At 44.3% G+C, this 16,704-nt stretch overlaps 1 protein-coding gene across 7 annotated transcripts in view; it reads right to left on the bottom strand.

The window, feature by feature from the left end:
• Positions 1-16,704, bottom strand: part of CREBBP (CREB binding protein) — a 181,099-nt gene that overhangs the window by 144,554 nt on the left and 19,841 nt on the right. For 3 of the 7 annotated variants that reach the window (XM_032145431.2, XM_058433773.1, XM_058433775.1), the window contains exon 1: positions 16,381-16,545. The exons of 1 other annotated variant lie outside the window; for it this stretch is intronic. In XM_032145431.2, the coding sequence (XP_032001322.1) occupies positions 16,381-16,465 (85 nt within the window). In that variant the 5' untranslated portion in view covers positions 16,466-16,545. Of the gene's footprint in view, positions 1-15,878; positions 16,028-16,380; positions 16,673-16,704 lie in introns of those variants that run through there. 3 more of the 7 variants (XM_032145432.2, XM_058433776.1, XM_058433774.1) reach the window with 3 other exon arrangements.

Below are 16,704 nucleotides of genomic sequence, written 5' to 3'. Positions count from 1 at the left end.
CCTGAGGTCAGGAGATCAAGACCAATCTGGCCAACAAGGTGAAACCTCGTCTCTACTAAAAATACAAAAATTAGCCGAGCGTGGTGGTGGGTGCCTGTAATCCTAGCTACCTGGGAGGGTGACACCGGAGAATTGCTGAACTTGGGAGGCAGAAGCTACCGTGAGCCGAGATCACACCACTGCACTCCAGCTTGGGCGACAGAGCAAGATTCTGTCTCAAAAAAAAAAAAAAAACCCTAGACAGTTCTTATTCAAAGTTCTTTGTCACCTGGGACCCTAAACTGTCCTGGAAATGCAGCCAATTTTTATTTGGTGCACTTAGCAGTCACAGGGAAGTGCCATTCCCAGACAGCCAAGACAATGTTATTTCCTCAACACGGTTTGCGTGCTGCCTCCCTCAAGGGTGGAATGGAAGGTGGCTGTCATAGCAGCCAGATGCCACCAGAACACAGTAATGACCCAGCAGCCCCTACATGTTAGCCCAATTATCTGGGACAGGGGAGCAAAGACGGGTTGTTTACCACCACCACAGCTGAGAGGCGCACCAGACCCCGGAGAGGTGCTATAGTCAGCTGCCTGTCCACCCTGCTTACAGGGAGAGGATTCTCCAGCCAAGAACAGTCCTGGAGGAAGAAGAATGTGGGGGCTGAGCTAGGATCTAGCCTTTGCAGAAGCAGCCCCAGACCCCAGATTCCCAGCCACCTCAGACTCCCCAACCATACCATAAGAACAAGCAAATGGACATCCAGAGACCAGGTCCTTTGCCCTAAATGCTGTGAGATGCAGCTGGCAGGCGGCAACAAGAAGTCAAGAAAGGGGGAAAGAGCATATTCCAGACGTGAAAGCAGACTTGGAAGTGCCAGTCCATGTACAACGCGTGGAGGCGTGTGGGCTATTTGAGAGCCACAAACAGAAAATGAATGCCTTAAAAAAAGTATGCCAGGACCAGGTATGGTGGCTCACGCCTATAATCCTGGCACTTTAGGAAGCCGAGGCGGGTGGACCGCTTGTGTCCAGTAGTTCAAGACCAGCCTGGGCAACATAGCAAAACCCGGTCTCTACAAAAAAAAGCACAAAAATTAGCCAGGCATGGTGGCACATGCCCATAGTCCTAGCTGCTCTGGAGGCTGAGGTGGGAGGATTGCTTGAGCCCGGGAGATTGAGGCTACAGTGAGTCAAGATCACATCACTGCACTCCAGCTTGGGTGACAGAGTGAGACCCTGACTCAAAATAATACTAATAAGGTACACCATAAAATGAGAATTCAGAAACAACTGAGAAGCACATGATGGAGAATCACAAGCTGAAGAACAACCTTAGTGTTACTCATTACAGACTATGCTGATAAAGAATATCCGTGGCTGGGCACGGTGGTTCACACCTGTAATCCCAGCACTGTGAGAGGCCAAGGCGGGCAGCTCACCTGAGGTCAGGCGTTTGAGGCCAGCCTGGCCAACATGGCGAAACCCCTCCTCTACTAAAAATACAAAAATTAGTGGGGCATGGTAGCGCATGCCTGTAATCCCAGATGGCTGAGGCACCAGAATCACTTGAACCCGAGAGGTGGATGCTGCAGTGAGCCAAGATTGTGCCAATGCACTCCAGCCTGGGCGACAAAGCAAGACTCTGTCTAAAAAAAAAAAAAAAAAAAAAAAAAAAAAGAGTATCTGCAACACACCTAGCAATGTATACACGGAGAATGTATGTGCTGCTTTTCACATTTTAAGACTCTACCAACACACAGGCTCTTGAAGGAAAATTTGCTATGATCAAAACTATAAATGCATATGCCTTTTAACCACTAATTCCATTTCTATGAATCTGTTCCATAGATTTGCTTGTCCGCATAACTTTACAAGGCTATTCATTAAAGCACTGTTTGTGGGAAGACAAGACTGGAAATAACCTAAATGTCCATCAGTGGGGAGAGGATTAAAGCAATTATGGCACAGCTCACATAATGGAATGGTAGGCAACTATAAGACAATAAAGGTATGCAGCTATGTGTACACTATGCTACCTCAGTGTAGAAGAAAAAGGCAGGAAGGAGGAAGAGAGAACTAAGAGTCAACAGTGTCTGCCTGAATACAGATAAACCCTAGAAGACAGCACTACTTCCAGTGGTTACCTGGGAGGAGCGAGGTGGAGGGAGGCTCTCTCTACAGGTTTTGTCCTCTGAGTTTTCTGAGCCATGTGAATGAACTACTAGTTTAAGTAATTAAAGAAACTATTTTTTTTTTTTTTGAGATGGAGTCTTGATCTGTTGCCCAGGCTGGAGTGCAGTGGCACGACCTCAGCTCACTGCAACCTCCACAATTCTCCTGCCTCAGCCTCCTGAGTGGCTGGGACTACAGGTGCATGCCATCACACCTGGCTAATTTTTTGTATTTTAGTAGAGAGGGGGTTCCACCATGTTGGCCAGGACGGTCTCAATATCCTGACCTCATGATCCACCAACTGAGCCTCCCAAAGTACAGGGATTACAGGCGTGAGCCCACTGCGCCCGGCCAAGAAACTGATTTTTTTTTTAAGGCACCCCCACTGGGGATATACTGGCCTAGGTGATTAACTTCAGCACCAGGTGATAACACCTGGAATGGTTCCCAATGCTCCAGTTTCCAGTTAGGGTGTTTATGATTTGAGGATAAAATCTGAAATGGGTTCACTATTAGTTCAAAATATATTTAGTGTACAAATAAGTTTAAAAGGCTAGAAAAGAAAGGGCACTTTAAAGAAGAACTTTTCAAAAGTATTTTTTTCTAAAGGGATGTGACAATTGACATGTAACATTTTGTACCCAATGGTCACACAGGGAAATCTGACATTATTTCAAAATACTCAAAAATTAGTTGGCTGTCAGGTCTTGTGGCTTCTAGCAAATCAATGAAGAAACCTCTAATATAAAGATGATGTTAAAAATGGAGATTGTGACAAAGGAAGTGATGATCAGACGCCACGCTAAAACATAGTCACATTTTCCTATCTCTGGAAGGCACCTCTTAGGGGTAATTTCTACTTTGTTCAAATAATTCTCATTAGAGGTCTAAAGGTTTTGCAACAGGAGTTAACCAAAACTTTGCTTCTCACCATTTAACAGATTCTCTTAATCACAAATATAAAAATAAAAGAATACGAAAACATATATACCCCCAAAATGTTTTGTTTTGAATTTTTTAACTAGTTTTTCTTTTTTCCGTATGAAAGTAAATACATTTATGGTTTTTTGCTTTGTTAAAAAAAAAAAAACTCAGAAGAATATAAAATGAAAAACAGCCCCCAAAACATCCTTAGCTCAACCCCGAAAAACAATTTCTAGAGATTTCTTTCTAGAAATTTCCTATATACATCATTAGCATATCTGTTTCTACCCCTAAAAGAGATCTAATTATCATTTTTGCTCTCCTTTGTTTATTGATTCTCAATCTTATCTCCCCTCCTAAGTACCCATCACTCTCCCTCAACTGGATCTGCAACGCCAGGGAACTCAGCTACTCTTCTGATGGAACTTCACTGATTTTACCCTTTCTTTTTTAAAGGATTTCTGAGTCATACTCAGTGTTTTACAATCTCTACATTAATTAATTAAATTACTGAAAAGGTCTGGAGTTAATGAGAATGTTCTTAGAAGTTCTACCAATCAAGAAACTTTATCTGCTTGGTGTTGAAGTAGGTTGCTAACCTACAGATATTTCTATTTCAACTACTAAAGTGGGTAATAAAAACCAGAAGTTTTAAGAATCTATTCCAGGAATTGAGAAACAATAAACACAACTTCTGCGTGAGCTGGCTGCATGACATGCATTTTGATGACAGTAGCAAAACCTCTAATATTCTTTGAGATGACATGGAATTAATTTTAAAAAAACTTTAAGCCTAAGCAACATAGCAAGACCCTGTCTCAACAAAAAGAATAAAAAATTATCTGGGCATGGTGGTGCGTGCCTGTAGTCCAAGCTACTGTGGAGGCTGAAGTGGGAGGATGGCTTGAGCCCGGGAGTTTGAGGCTACAGTGAGCTATAATCTCACCACTGCACTCCAGCCTAAGTGACCGAGCAAGACTCTGTCTCAAACAAAAAACAAGAAAACTTCAATTATTCCTATTTATATAACATAGTGAAACATTAAAATTGTTTTGTGTTATTTATCTAAATGCAGCACCAAAACATTTTACCACTGAAAAAGAAGATTTAATTAAAAGAAAGCCCAGGCTGAGCATAGTGGCTCGCATCTGTAATCCCTAAACTTTGGGAGGCTGAGGTGGAAGGACTGCTCGAGCCCAGGAGCTCAAGACCAGCCTAGGCAACATAGGAAGACCCCATATCTCTACCAAAAAAAAAAAAAAAAAAAAAAAAAAAATTAGCCAGGCATAGTGACATGCACCTGTCATCCTAGCTACTTGGGAGGCTGAGGTGGGATTGCTTGAGCCCAGAAGGTGGACACTGCAGTGAGCTGTGATCACATAACTGCACACCAGCCTGGCGGACAGAGTGAGAACCTGTCTCAAAACAAATAAAAATAAATTTAAAAAAACAGAACAAAGCCTGCATTTCTAATACTAACATTTCCAACAGCTCTCAGATATGTATCAGTCTGAAAGGCACTGATAGTAGAATAACATACAATGGGCTACTTAGGGCAAAAAGAGTAAGAAGAGACCATATTTGCCTGGCTACGCACAGTCCATCTCTAGAATACGTAAGAAACAGCTAACACTGGTTGCCTATGAGGAGGGGAATGACCAGTGACCCCAGAAACAGATAGGAGGAAGGGTTTTCACCAATTACTCTGCTTTTTTTGGAATTCTGAACCATATGAATATATTGTCTACCCGAAAGAACTTAAAAAAACTTTTAAAAGAAAATTCTTTCTACAAAAATTTCCTAACATCTTAAATAAGAACATTAGTTCCAGTTAAGCTGCTTTTCATGGGGCCCTTTTCCTGCAAAAAACGGGGCTTAGGAGGGGAAAGCATTGTCTACTCTCCCTACAGACCTGAGCTTGGATGAAAAAACACACCTTGAAAAAGCTAATCTAGACTTCTGGAAAATAAATCAGAAGAGTTCCCCCACTCACTCTGGACATGGGTTTTTTAAAACTTAATTTTGTTTCATAAGCCCTAAAAAAAAAAAAAAAAAACCTGGACTCCTTGGTCTGACATTCAAGGCCCTTGGTGACGTTATCTCGCCTTCAGATGCCCAAGCTGATGCTCTACTCACCCTCAATGAGCTCCGGTGTCCTTCCTCCAACAAGCCTCCTGACCACCCAGCCTGAGGCATCCACTTCCTTCTAGTCACACATCAAGCTCAGTGTGAAATGCTATATGCAATGGTGGGCACCCCGGGACTGCTCACCCACACCACACAACTCAGAGTTCCATGAGGACAGAAGCAGCTTCTGCCACCACTGTTATCACTACAGCCCAGCAGGGTGCACCACACATAAAATGTGCTTAAATATTTGCTGAATAAAAGAATGAAATGGTAGGAGTCAAGACTGGATCCCAGGCCCGACCAACCCCGCAAGGCAGAACCACACCTTTAGTCTCCACCCTATCAGAAGCAAAACTATGAGGCCTCTTAAATTCTGGCAGCCCAGTGAACATAACCCAAAAACTGTCACAAGAGCCAGCCCTCCACCCTGCTATGTGTGCTGTTCCCTCTGCCTGGAACAGTACTATCTGCCATCTCCTATTCACCCTCAGGTGTCAGTGCTGACGTCACAGCCCCCGGGGACTTCCAATACCCTTCAAAACAGGATCAGTCCCTGTCTGGTGCCCCAGTCAATGCACAGTATGTCCCCTCCAAGGTCACACCTGACTGCAGTTACCTGTCAGTATCCATCACCACCCATGAGGGCAGAGATGGGGCCTGTCACGTCCCCACTGGATCACCAGGGCCTACACAACAGCATAACAAATATTTTCTAAATTAGTGAATAATCCTGAACAGTGTGACCTAAGCCGTGAGTATTTTTGAAGGAGTCTTTCATCATTTTTTTTGGAGTCTTGCATCTTTAAAAGATGATCTTTTAAAGGAACTTTGTCGTAAATATCTAGGTGACACGTATCTTAAAGAAAACTCTACACAAAGAGGATAAATAAATGTACTTAAGAGTTGTGCTGTCCAATACCGTAGCAACTAACTACATGTGGCTATCTTCATTTACTTAAATCAAGTAACATTTAAAATTTAGTTCCTAAGTCACACTAATCACAATTCTAGTACTCAACAGCCACACGTGGCTCGTGGTTCCAGTACTATGTCATACAGATACAGCATAGAGCCACCCTCCCAATAAGGACCACTGGACAGTGCTGGCTTGGAGGGCATCCCGAGAACACAGGCATCCCAAAACAAGGAAACATCTCAATTCACCCTCTTCCTCCTGGGAAAGAATCCATTCTCCCCTCAAGCTTCAGTGACTGAGAAAGCCATCAGTGAAAGCAAAACACTTCATTCTCTCGCCATCATTCAAATGATTCCCTCAGAGACTTTTCAATAGAAGTTCAACTATGGGCAGGTGTGCTCTTCAAACAAAAACCGATTCCCACAGTAGCAGAGGAACAACCACAATGACACAGAAAACCTATCAATATGTTATGTCTTTTTGTTATTTTCAATAAAGGTGATGTATTGAATATGTAAATCAGATTCAAGTAAAGATATCCACAAATTAGGGGAAAAATTCTTTGTCCACCACAGGGTAACTTTTACTTGTAAAAAAAAAAAATAATCGCACCAAATCTAGGAGAACAGAAAAACAGTAACCTCCATTAAAAGAATTTCCTATTATAGAATCTGCAGGAGGAGAAAAGTCTCACAGTACAGCACAGACCTGAGTCTGTTCCTTTCAATATCTGTGTAGCTGAGCCCGAGAGGAAACTGAGTTTCACTGGTATTCCTTTCAAGCAACCTGACTAAACTGGACAGTGATCCCAAGGCCATTTTCTTCCCAACTGTGTTTTCAATAAAACATTATGTTTATAATTTCTCTGCATTCACTTTTCCCTTTTCTCTAAGTCCTAATCTAAATCAAGCCCTTGTTCTGAAGCAATAACTAGAAACACAGTTCCATTTAATTAAGAGTTCGATTTTCCAATAAAGAACAGTTGAACTGCAAACACAGACAGAGTAAAATGAGTCAAACGATTACCCATTTTGTAAGATTCTCGAATCTTAGCTCTTAGTTCATTTTCTTACAAACTGGTTCCCAAACTAAACTAGAGCTGGTACTGGAAGCCAAACAGGCAGGGGCAGAAGCTTCCCATGTACTCAGTGAGAAGCCTCCTGATTCTGGGTCAGGCTACATCATCTCAGTCCTCACTGGCCCAAGAGGTAGGTGATGGCTAATATTTTCCCATACAATTAAACAATAATAACAGCTGCCTCAACCTGCTATATGCCAGGCACCCTAGTAGCCCAATGTACCAAGCTAATCAAAGTAAGCAGAAGTAGAGCCAGGCACAGTGGCTCCATCTCACACCTGTAATCCCAGCTACTCAGGAGGCCGAGGTAGGAGGATTGCTGGAGGATGGGAGTTCAAGACCTGACTGGAAAGAAGAAAAGTAAAGAAGGGGAGGGGAAGGGGAAGGAAGGAAAAGGAAGGAAGGAAGGAAGGAAGGGAGGGAGGGAGGGAGACAGAGAGAGAGAAAGAAAGAAAAGAAAGAAGAGAAAGAAAGAAAAGGAAGAAAGAAAAAGAAAGAAGGAAAAAAGAAAGGAGAAGAGAAAGAAAAGAAACAAATGGAATATTGCAGGGTAAAAAGCCCCTTTTAGAGATCTCTCTCTCTCTCTCTCTCTCTCTCTCACACACACACACACACACCCCCACCCTGCAAAACTCAAATGTGATGTCACCAGCCCAAATCACAGGGCTGATGAGCTGGAAGCTGGGACTCAAGAGTCTACTCTGAGCAGGAGCCAGGGCTCCCTCCTCAGCACCACACTGACCCCCTCCCCATATAAAAAGCTGACATTTCCTTCAACTGACTCACGGTTGGAAGGTTCTACTTTTCATCAGGTGACAAATACTCAAAATATTTTAATCCAAAGCAATTGGGTCAATCTCGTAGAGTCCATAATTGTCTAAGCAAACCCTAATTACCTGATAAATTTCTATAGCTCCTGAATGTCCTCATTCAGTTTGTAATCAAATACCCAAATCTCCCTATTTAAGTGCTGTACAAGCCTTCTCTATATGTTATCATAGAGAACAGTGACTTATTTTTCTATTTCACTGGTTATTTTAACCATAAAGTGAAAACATGTTTAGGTGGTGCAGTTTTAATAAGAAAAATCCAAACTAGGGGGAGGAGAAGCAGCTTCTGAATTACAAAAAGATTTGCTTTACAACAGAATTGTACAACTCCACTACACAAATAGTTTTCTCTCCTTATCACAGATTATGCAAATTCGAAAGGCTGAATTAGGTGCAACTGGAAAATATACCTACTGTATACGGTACAGTACAGGCATATTAGAAAGACAAATTAAGACATTTTCAAACAATAGCAGACAGTACACCTAGAAATGGGAAAGTAAAGTCAGATTTAATCATGCAGAATTATTTTCCCCATTAGATTTTACTATTCTTAGCGATGGTTCAACTAAACAGTCTTTTGATTAATGGAAATGAAACACGAGGGAAAATGTCACACGGGATAATATCCAAATCTTTCTTACGGGTAAGTTTTAAAAGGAATTCAACTTTTAGAGACAGAGCTCAAAAATAGCCTTGCTTCCTAAATTTAGAGCCAGAAAACACCCTAAAGGCAGTATTTTAAATACAGCCACAATCACTGCGTATATTGTCTAGGAACTTAATAAAAAACTTTAAAAAGAGAGGGGCCACTTTTGTTTACTTCCGTGCCTTTCACACAGCCTTCCCCAATTTGATTTGTGTGCCCTTCCTCATATCTCTTCAAGTCACAGCTCAAATGGCAAAGACCTGACCACTCCAGGACGCCCCGGGGACTCTGCTCGTGGCCTGCTGTAGCACCCCTGTCAGCAGAGCACAGCCCCAGGGAAAGGAGAACAGGCAAAAGCCCCCACAGGCACTGCTCCCAAGGCTTACATTTCTGCATCAAAGACTCATGCAATAGGAGAATTTTCTTGAAAGCAAAGTTTGAGCCTGACTGAGAAGAGTAGCATCATTTTCCAGTTAAAGCAAGGAGTGTATCTGGAGGGATGCACTGCAAGGAAAAAACCTGAGAGAGGACTAAAGGGAACGCTGGGCACATGTGCTAAAAAGCAGATGGCATGGCCAGGAGCTTCAGAGCTTAGGAGAGACTGGGGACAACCAGAAGAGGACTCAGATGTGAGCAAGCCATGGGCCTACAACGATACCCCAGGAAACAAACTGTCATGGTCAGGGTGCTTTTCCCAACAACCAGGAAAGCATGGAAAACAGGCAGGCTTCCCCAACTCCTGGCTCTGTGCTGGCTCAGCAGAAGGGCTGTCACAGGAGCCCAAGGCTCCTCAACCATCCCAGGGCCTGCCTCCCACTGGGGCATGCAGCCCTGGACTTCTGCACACGGGGACACTCAGGAAACAGGGGAGGAAGTAAATGAAGCCTTATGCAGATCACCCTTTCTGGTTCCAGAGTTTTTGCACTTGACTGCTTTTCTGTATTCTTTCCTTAAGTTTTGCCTCGAGGTTTCATCTTGTCAAGATGGTTCTAAGTTACTCACAGGCATCTGTCAGAATCCTGTGTACACTGCTACTGCTTAACAGGTACCTCAAGATAAATTATACACAGTAAAAAAACAGAACCACATACTTGTCTGCTGCTTAAACAGTCCATGAAATATGCTTCAAAATTATCAGTAATTTTCAGTGTACATCCTGATTTGATTTAAAAGAAAAAAAATTTCAGAACACGACACCATTTAAGTTTTCGTAATTTTAAAATTTCATGGCCATCACGTTCCTTTTTTTAAAAATACAATAAGAAATGGAGGCAGAATCAATGGTATAGATGACAGAATTCCCGGCTACGTATCTGCTGAGGTGCTACACCATCACACGCGTGCCTGCAAACTGGTTTCTGTGGATACGAGCACATGGCTTCTGTCCTTTCCAGAACTGCTGAGAAACAGGTCTTGGTCCAATCAGACTAGCACTCCCAGTAAGTCCTAGGACTACAAGGTACAACAATGTCCCTGGTTAACGCTAGTGTCAGTTCCCATTGAGCGTATATGCCAGACACACATCATCTCAGGCTACCCTCATAACCACCCTGAGATGGGAATTGTTATTACCTCCATGTTACAGATGAGGAAACTCTGAGCTCAGAGAGCTGATGTAACTTGCCCCAAACATGCTGTGGACTTAGCACTCCTAAGGCCAGCTGGTTTGGTGGCCGGGTGGGAGCCCATGGGTATGAAACACGGCAGTAAATAACAGACCCAATTTGAAGATAGGTAGCAATTTGCTTAAAAGTAAAATCTTAACAAGAAAATGGTAAGGACTTTAAGGGACAAATACTATATAATTCTTTCACTAATTCCCTCAAATATTTCCTGAGGGCCTACTATGTGCCAGGCGCTGCCCCTGGGGAGGGAAGTGCTGGGAAGAGGGCTGTGGAAAGGCTCTAGAGTTCTTACTTATGCTTACCTTCTGGTGTCACAGGAAGGGGAGGAAGCCTAGAGCATGAGATGACAAAGAGCGATGAGAAATGCCATGTGGGCCACTGGGGTCAACAAAAAGCAAAAGAAGAAAGAAAAATGCAATGGGTCACCAGGCTTTCTGATAAACTCGTGTGATTTTAAATCAAGTCATCCACGTAACTGTTACAGAGGAACAAAAAAGACAGAGGGAGAGGGCCCTGCTAAGCTCTGAAGTGCTCCACGACAGGAGACCCATGCTAGCCTGCTGCTCACCTGGGCTCTCCTGGGCTCCACTTCATGCAGCTCAGGAAACTTGCCCTGCTGCTGTTTTCCTTAAAACTGTCTGCGCAGCTGTGGTAGGTCAGTGCTCCCCAACGGGTGCTCAGAGAATGAAGTCCCACGTTATATCAGAGTTACCAAATTGCAGCCCATGGGCCAAGTCCTCAGATGCCAGTCTTTACAACTAGAGTTTTACTGGAACACAGCCATGCCCACTTGCCTATGGCTACTTTCTTACTGAAATGGCAGCCTTGAGTAGTTGCAACAAGAGACCATATGGCTCACAAAGCCATATGCGTGCTCTCTGGCCCTTTGCAGAGGAAGTCTGCGGACCCACAATAGGCTAAAAAGAGTTCTAGGGTCAAACAGGATTGAGAGTGCTCCAACAGCAGCCCCTCTCTCACAGTGCCCCCTCGGCACACCAAGGCTCTGGGAAAGTCTGCAGTCAAATTCCTCAGCTACAACCAACAGCATCTGAGCACAAACCCTTTGTTGAGAAACACCTCTTAGCATGCCCTCTAGTTTCCTGGAATACATGTGAAGAGCTGGTTTGAGTAAGGTAAAGAGGGGTGCCCTCACTAATGGGACCCCAAAAACTAAACAGACAAGCTTTCGCAATCTTCAGAAACTCACAATAAGGTACATTTCATCTTAACTAAGACACACTTTGGCAAAATCATTTTCCTGTTTTCAAATACATCAAGTCAAAACACAAGTCAGCAATTATGGACCCCCCAAGTAATCACATACTTTGTCACACAATTACAACGCACTATTTAGAAGCTGTGAAAACACAGGCTACTAATCTAAGCATCAACTTCCAACTGCAGGACTCAGTCACTTTGTAAGTTATGTTCAATTCTGTTTACACAATCAAATCTGAATGTTCAGCCAGGAGCGACTTTCCATCTTCTGAAGGCCCTCTAAGGTGCCCTGCACATGACTTGTCCTTGCCTACCTTCATCCCTGAGGACCTCCGAATGGGGCCACCCATCTCACCCCTCTCAGTTATTCAAAAGTGAAGCACGGTCATGAAATGTCTCTATGACAACTTTTATTCCTATTTAGCCAGAACTCACTGATGGGGTAACATAACCGTTTCTCATTCTCCTTGAGGTAAACAGGAACACGAGCCCACACACTTGACGCTGAGGATAACACCAGAACCAGAGGGAAAAGGGAGAACCCCTAACCCAGGAGGAAGAATACACTCCTGGCTGCCCCCACCAGAGGTGGCTACAAACCTCCTGGCTACTGATCTCATTCAAGTGCGGGAAGGCCGCTACTGAAACTCGCCAAGCTTGGCAGGTTCCTGGGTCGATTCAAGTAAATGCATTGTTTACAGATAGAGACTTAGAAAATAAATATGTAGAACTACTGACTTTAACAATCTAGGCTGGATCTGGTTTTGACCCTGTATCACCTCTCAAGTCCAGTTCCTCACCTAGAAAATAGCAGTAACAGCATCTTCCCTTCCTCACAGGACGCTGTAAGGATCAAACTGAGGTGACGTGGAGAAAAGCACTCTGATACATAAAGTGCCAGACATACACAACAGAACACTTAGTTGACAACCGTATTTGCCACCAGCTTTCTTTAAATAAGCTTCCCTATTGCATTTAAAAGGATTCATGTCATAAAATGTAATCACAACTGCTTGGAGCCACTTATACAGCACAGGGTGAAATATAGCTATGTTCAATCTTCAGAATGTAGTTTTTCTTTTCCTTTTTCTCCCAGAGACAGGGTCTCACTCTGTCACCCAGGCCAGAGTGCAGTGGCATGATCACAGCTCACTGCAGCCTCGACCTCCTGGGCTCAAGCGATCCTCCTGCCACAGCCTCCTGAATAGCTGGGATTACAGTATTATAGTATTACACCCAACTAATTTAAAACATTTTTTGTAGAGATGGGGTCTCACTATGTTGCCCAGGCTGGTCTCCAACTCCTGGCCTCAAGCAATCCTCCTGTCTCACTCTCCCTAAGCACTCGGATTATAGGCATGAGCCACCACCCTGGCTTGCAATTTCAAAAAACTTTATAAACAGTCTGTTGTGTGCAGATTTTGCAATAAAGCTGACCAAAAAAAAAAAAAAAAAAAACCAAAAAACCCAGAAAACAAAAAAACAAAAGTCTACTGCTTGCCTGGATATTTGTGTTATACTGTTAAATCATGAATCTCTGCTGTTGAAAGACACAATATGCTATTTTAACTTGGACATATTAAATAAAGAAGTTTCCAAAACACCCAACTAACTATATACTGGTAATATAAAGTCCCCACCTATTGTAAGGGTGCCAAGTAAAGGAAGACCTCATGTATGAGAACGTGTAAAGGCTTCAACATAATACAAGAAAATGCTACTTTAACATCTGAGGCCATCAAATTCTGTGCCTCTCTGGGGCTGCTGCTTCAGTGGGGTGAAAGGTACTGTTTCTCCTTCTTCCTCTTGCTACCCTCCTTCGCAGCACATTCCCTATTTCTGCATCATCTCTGCATACGCTTCCCAGCCTTTGGCAACTTGTTTGTCACCAGTGGCAGTGACATTCATCACTCCGAGGTGCTGCCTGATCTTAGGGAGTGCTGTTTGCAACATCCATGCCCCCAGATGAGCAGCACCCTGGCTGAGCAGCTCCCCAATGTTGGGGGCATTCTTCTCTCAGCTCACTGCCACCCTCCACAGACACATCTAAGTGACACTGGTGACCCCACAGGCCAGTCTCTACAGACGTGCACTGCAGTCCAAGTAGCTCCTGTTTCTCAGGCTGCCAAAGGCTCCTCCTCCTTTCAACTCCTCAGCTCCTAGACAGAGGCCCCTCCCTCAAATCTGATCCAATGCACCGGGCACACACCCTGCTCCACTAGGCCCAGTTTCCCCCTGGGAGACTCAGAGACACATCCCCTCACTAAAATAAGATTGAGTTCCTCAAGAATGTTATTCTCAGGTCTGTCCCACCTAACCAAATGCCTTCAGTCCTTTGAATGTATTTAACGTAAAAACTCAAGCCATTTATTTGTTTAATATACGTCCCTAAGATCTCTGTCCATCTCATTACTCAATTTCTTAGTTGAGTAGTTACACCAGACAACGTGTCCCTTGTTTTTTTGGAGACAGTGTCTCACTCCGTTACCCAGGCTGGAGTGCAGTGGCGCGATCTCAGCTCACTGCAACCTCTGCCTCCCGAGTTCAAGCAATTCTCATGCCTCAGCCTCTCAAGTAGCTGGAATTACAGGTGCATGTCAACATGCCTGGCTATTTTTTTGTATTTTTAGTACAGATGGGGTTTCACCACGTTGGCCAGGCTGGTCTCGAACTCCTGACCTGAAGGTGATCCACCAGCCTCTGCCCCCCAAAGTGCTGGGATTACAGGCATGAGCCATGGCGCCCGGCCCCTTGTTTAATGTACTTCATAATGAGCCCTTCCTTGGTCCCCCATACTAACAGACCCTTTCACAATAGTGTGATGGTGATGAATGTGCAACGCATGACCCAACTTAAGTATGATGTTGACTTTCTACTTTGGATTAAATCGGAGCCATTTAAAGCTGACTTTTGGTCCCACGAAACAGCCCCTGTGCCTTACAAGGATCAAAATTGTAAAGGAAGGGGGAAAAGGTGGTTAAGTGTGGAAAATCCTTTCTGATCAACTTATTAAGCATCTGATCATCCAATAATGGAAACTACTATGGAAAAAGCTATCCTTTGGGCTCCATCTTGGAAACAGCTGGATGTACATATTAGGACAACTCTTTTGTTAAGTCTTGTGTTACTAATTGTCCCCCTTTTTAAGACAAAATCTACAACAAATTCATGCAACAATAGCAAAGCTACAAAGCCATCCAGGTTACCAGTTTCAGAAGACAAGCTTCAAAGCTGAACTCGCCTCGTATGACCGACGTCTCACAGAACTGAAGACTACTCAAACACAGCAAGATTAATGAAGCAACGGAGATCTGTTTTGCAGTACAACGGCATTTAAACTACTGTTTCCAAATTTCTCACTTCAATAAGTTCATTTTATAAGATTAATGTCAAACTCAACTTTTATCAGCTAAAAAGAAAAGCATTATTAGTGATTTTTATAGACCACGAGCATCATTTACTCCTCCCCACTGTTTAAGAAATTTTAACTAGATAAGAATCTCCTTATGACTGATTTTTTTTAAATCGCTTTTCACTTCTATATTAATATTAAATGTCGCTTATCATAACTTGATTCCAGGAACTGCATTCAAACTTAAGCCACAAAATTCAAGTTTTGTTTCAACAGCAATAGCAGCTTTTTTAATATGCTAGTGGTCGGTCACAGAACTATTTCCACAAGTTGAACAGCTGTGTCTAGTGCAAATCTGAAGGCAGCAATGTAATTCAATTTGGACTCATTCATTAGTAACTTGATTCTCAGATGCTACCAGTGCAAGACTACTGGAGAAATGCAAGCTGCGCTGGAGATGGAATTGTTCTCAGCAGCACACAAGTTTTTGCTGCAAAAGAGAGAGCTCTAAAAGAGGAAATACAACTAGTTCATGTTACCATGAACCAGCACAGTAGGACCCAGAATTACTGAATGAATAGAAAACTAAATACTTCTCTTAAGCAGCTATGATTACTTAAGAAAGTTTCCAGGGAAGTGGTTTAATGAGAGGAAACAAACAAAAGATGATTTATTCAGTATCCTGCTATATTTTTTTGAAAAATTGGAATTCCTGCACTCCTTAACATGATTTTTTGTACACCTACACTGTGAAAGCAACACAAACTCAAATGGAGATTGCAGCCCAAATGAACTTAAATCTGTTTAACTTTCTTTTGAAGTTATACATGGAAATGAAACACACCACAGCAACTTTGATGACATCTTGCTAACGAAATTTGGGTTTTGAAAAATGGAATGACTAGCTGACTAAAAAGAAAAACACACACACACAAACAAAAAAACAAAAAAACAAGGAGTTTTAAAAATAAGCACTAAGCATCTTTCCAAAGAACTCACTCATTCCAAGAAACTTCGGTTCTAACTCGCAAGCTGTCCTCTGACTGCAGCCTGGTCAATGTGTCGCTAATCCAGAAAACACACTGCGCTACTTTTGGCCGCGATCTTGCTTTCTCTAAGTATCAAAGGTACCCTCCGCTGTCATCCTCTGGACGGCCACGCATGTGGACACGGCCGCGGATGGATGCGTAGGGCATTACCAAACAAACCCACACGCTGCACTTTACTTCTTCCCTCCTGGACTGCCACTCGGGTCCCCGTGAGGAGGGCTGATCGGGTGCGGGGAGGCCGAGGGCACCGGGCGTGTGCTGCCCAACTCCGGCCCAGTGACAGTCCTGCGACGAACTTCCACGCTCCGGCGTGGGGCGAGGAGAACCGGCTGCGGGGCCTGCTCCGGGCTCCCGGCTCGGTCGGTATCCGCGACCACGACCCCCGGACGCTCTCTTTCAGGGAGGGGTGACAGCGCGCCCTGGGCCCCCGCCGCCCCGGACCCCCTCCTCACCTGTGCTGTCATTCGCCGAGAAACCGGGCGAGCTGAGTTTGGCTCTTTTGGGGTTGGGCGGTCCGTCCAGCAAGTTCTCGGCCATTTTCACCTGCTCGCGAAAACAGCCCCGGGCGCGGGCGGCCGGGCCGGCGAGGGCCCGAACGGGGGTCGGGGGCCCTGCCGGCTGCGAGGGAGACGAGCGAGCGCGGGCCGCGAGCGGGCGGGCGGGCGCGGAGGGAGAGGGAGGGCGCAGGCCGGGTGGGGGAGGCGACGGCCAAATCTCAGCCACAGCAACAGCGCCCCGCAGCGCTCACCGCCCGCCCCCGGCCGCCGCCGCCGCCG

Source organism: Hylobates moloch, unplaced genomic scaffold (genome assembly GCF_009828535.3).
Source record: "Hylobates moloch isolate HMO894 unplaced genomic scaffold, HMol_V3 SCAFFOLD_23, whole genome shotgun sequence".
NCBI classification, from domain to species: domain Eukaryota; kingdom Metazoa; phylum Chordata; class Mammalia; order Primates; family Hylobatidae; genus Hylobates; species Hylobates moloch.
Note: the sequence above shows the minus strand (reverse complement) of the source record. Positions and strands in the feature narration are given on the sequence as shown.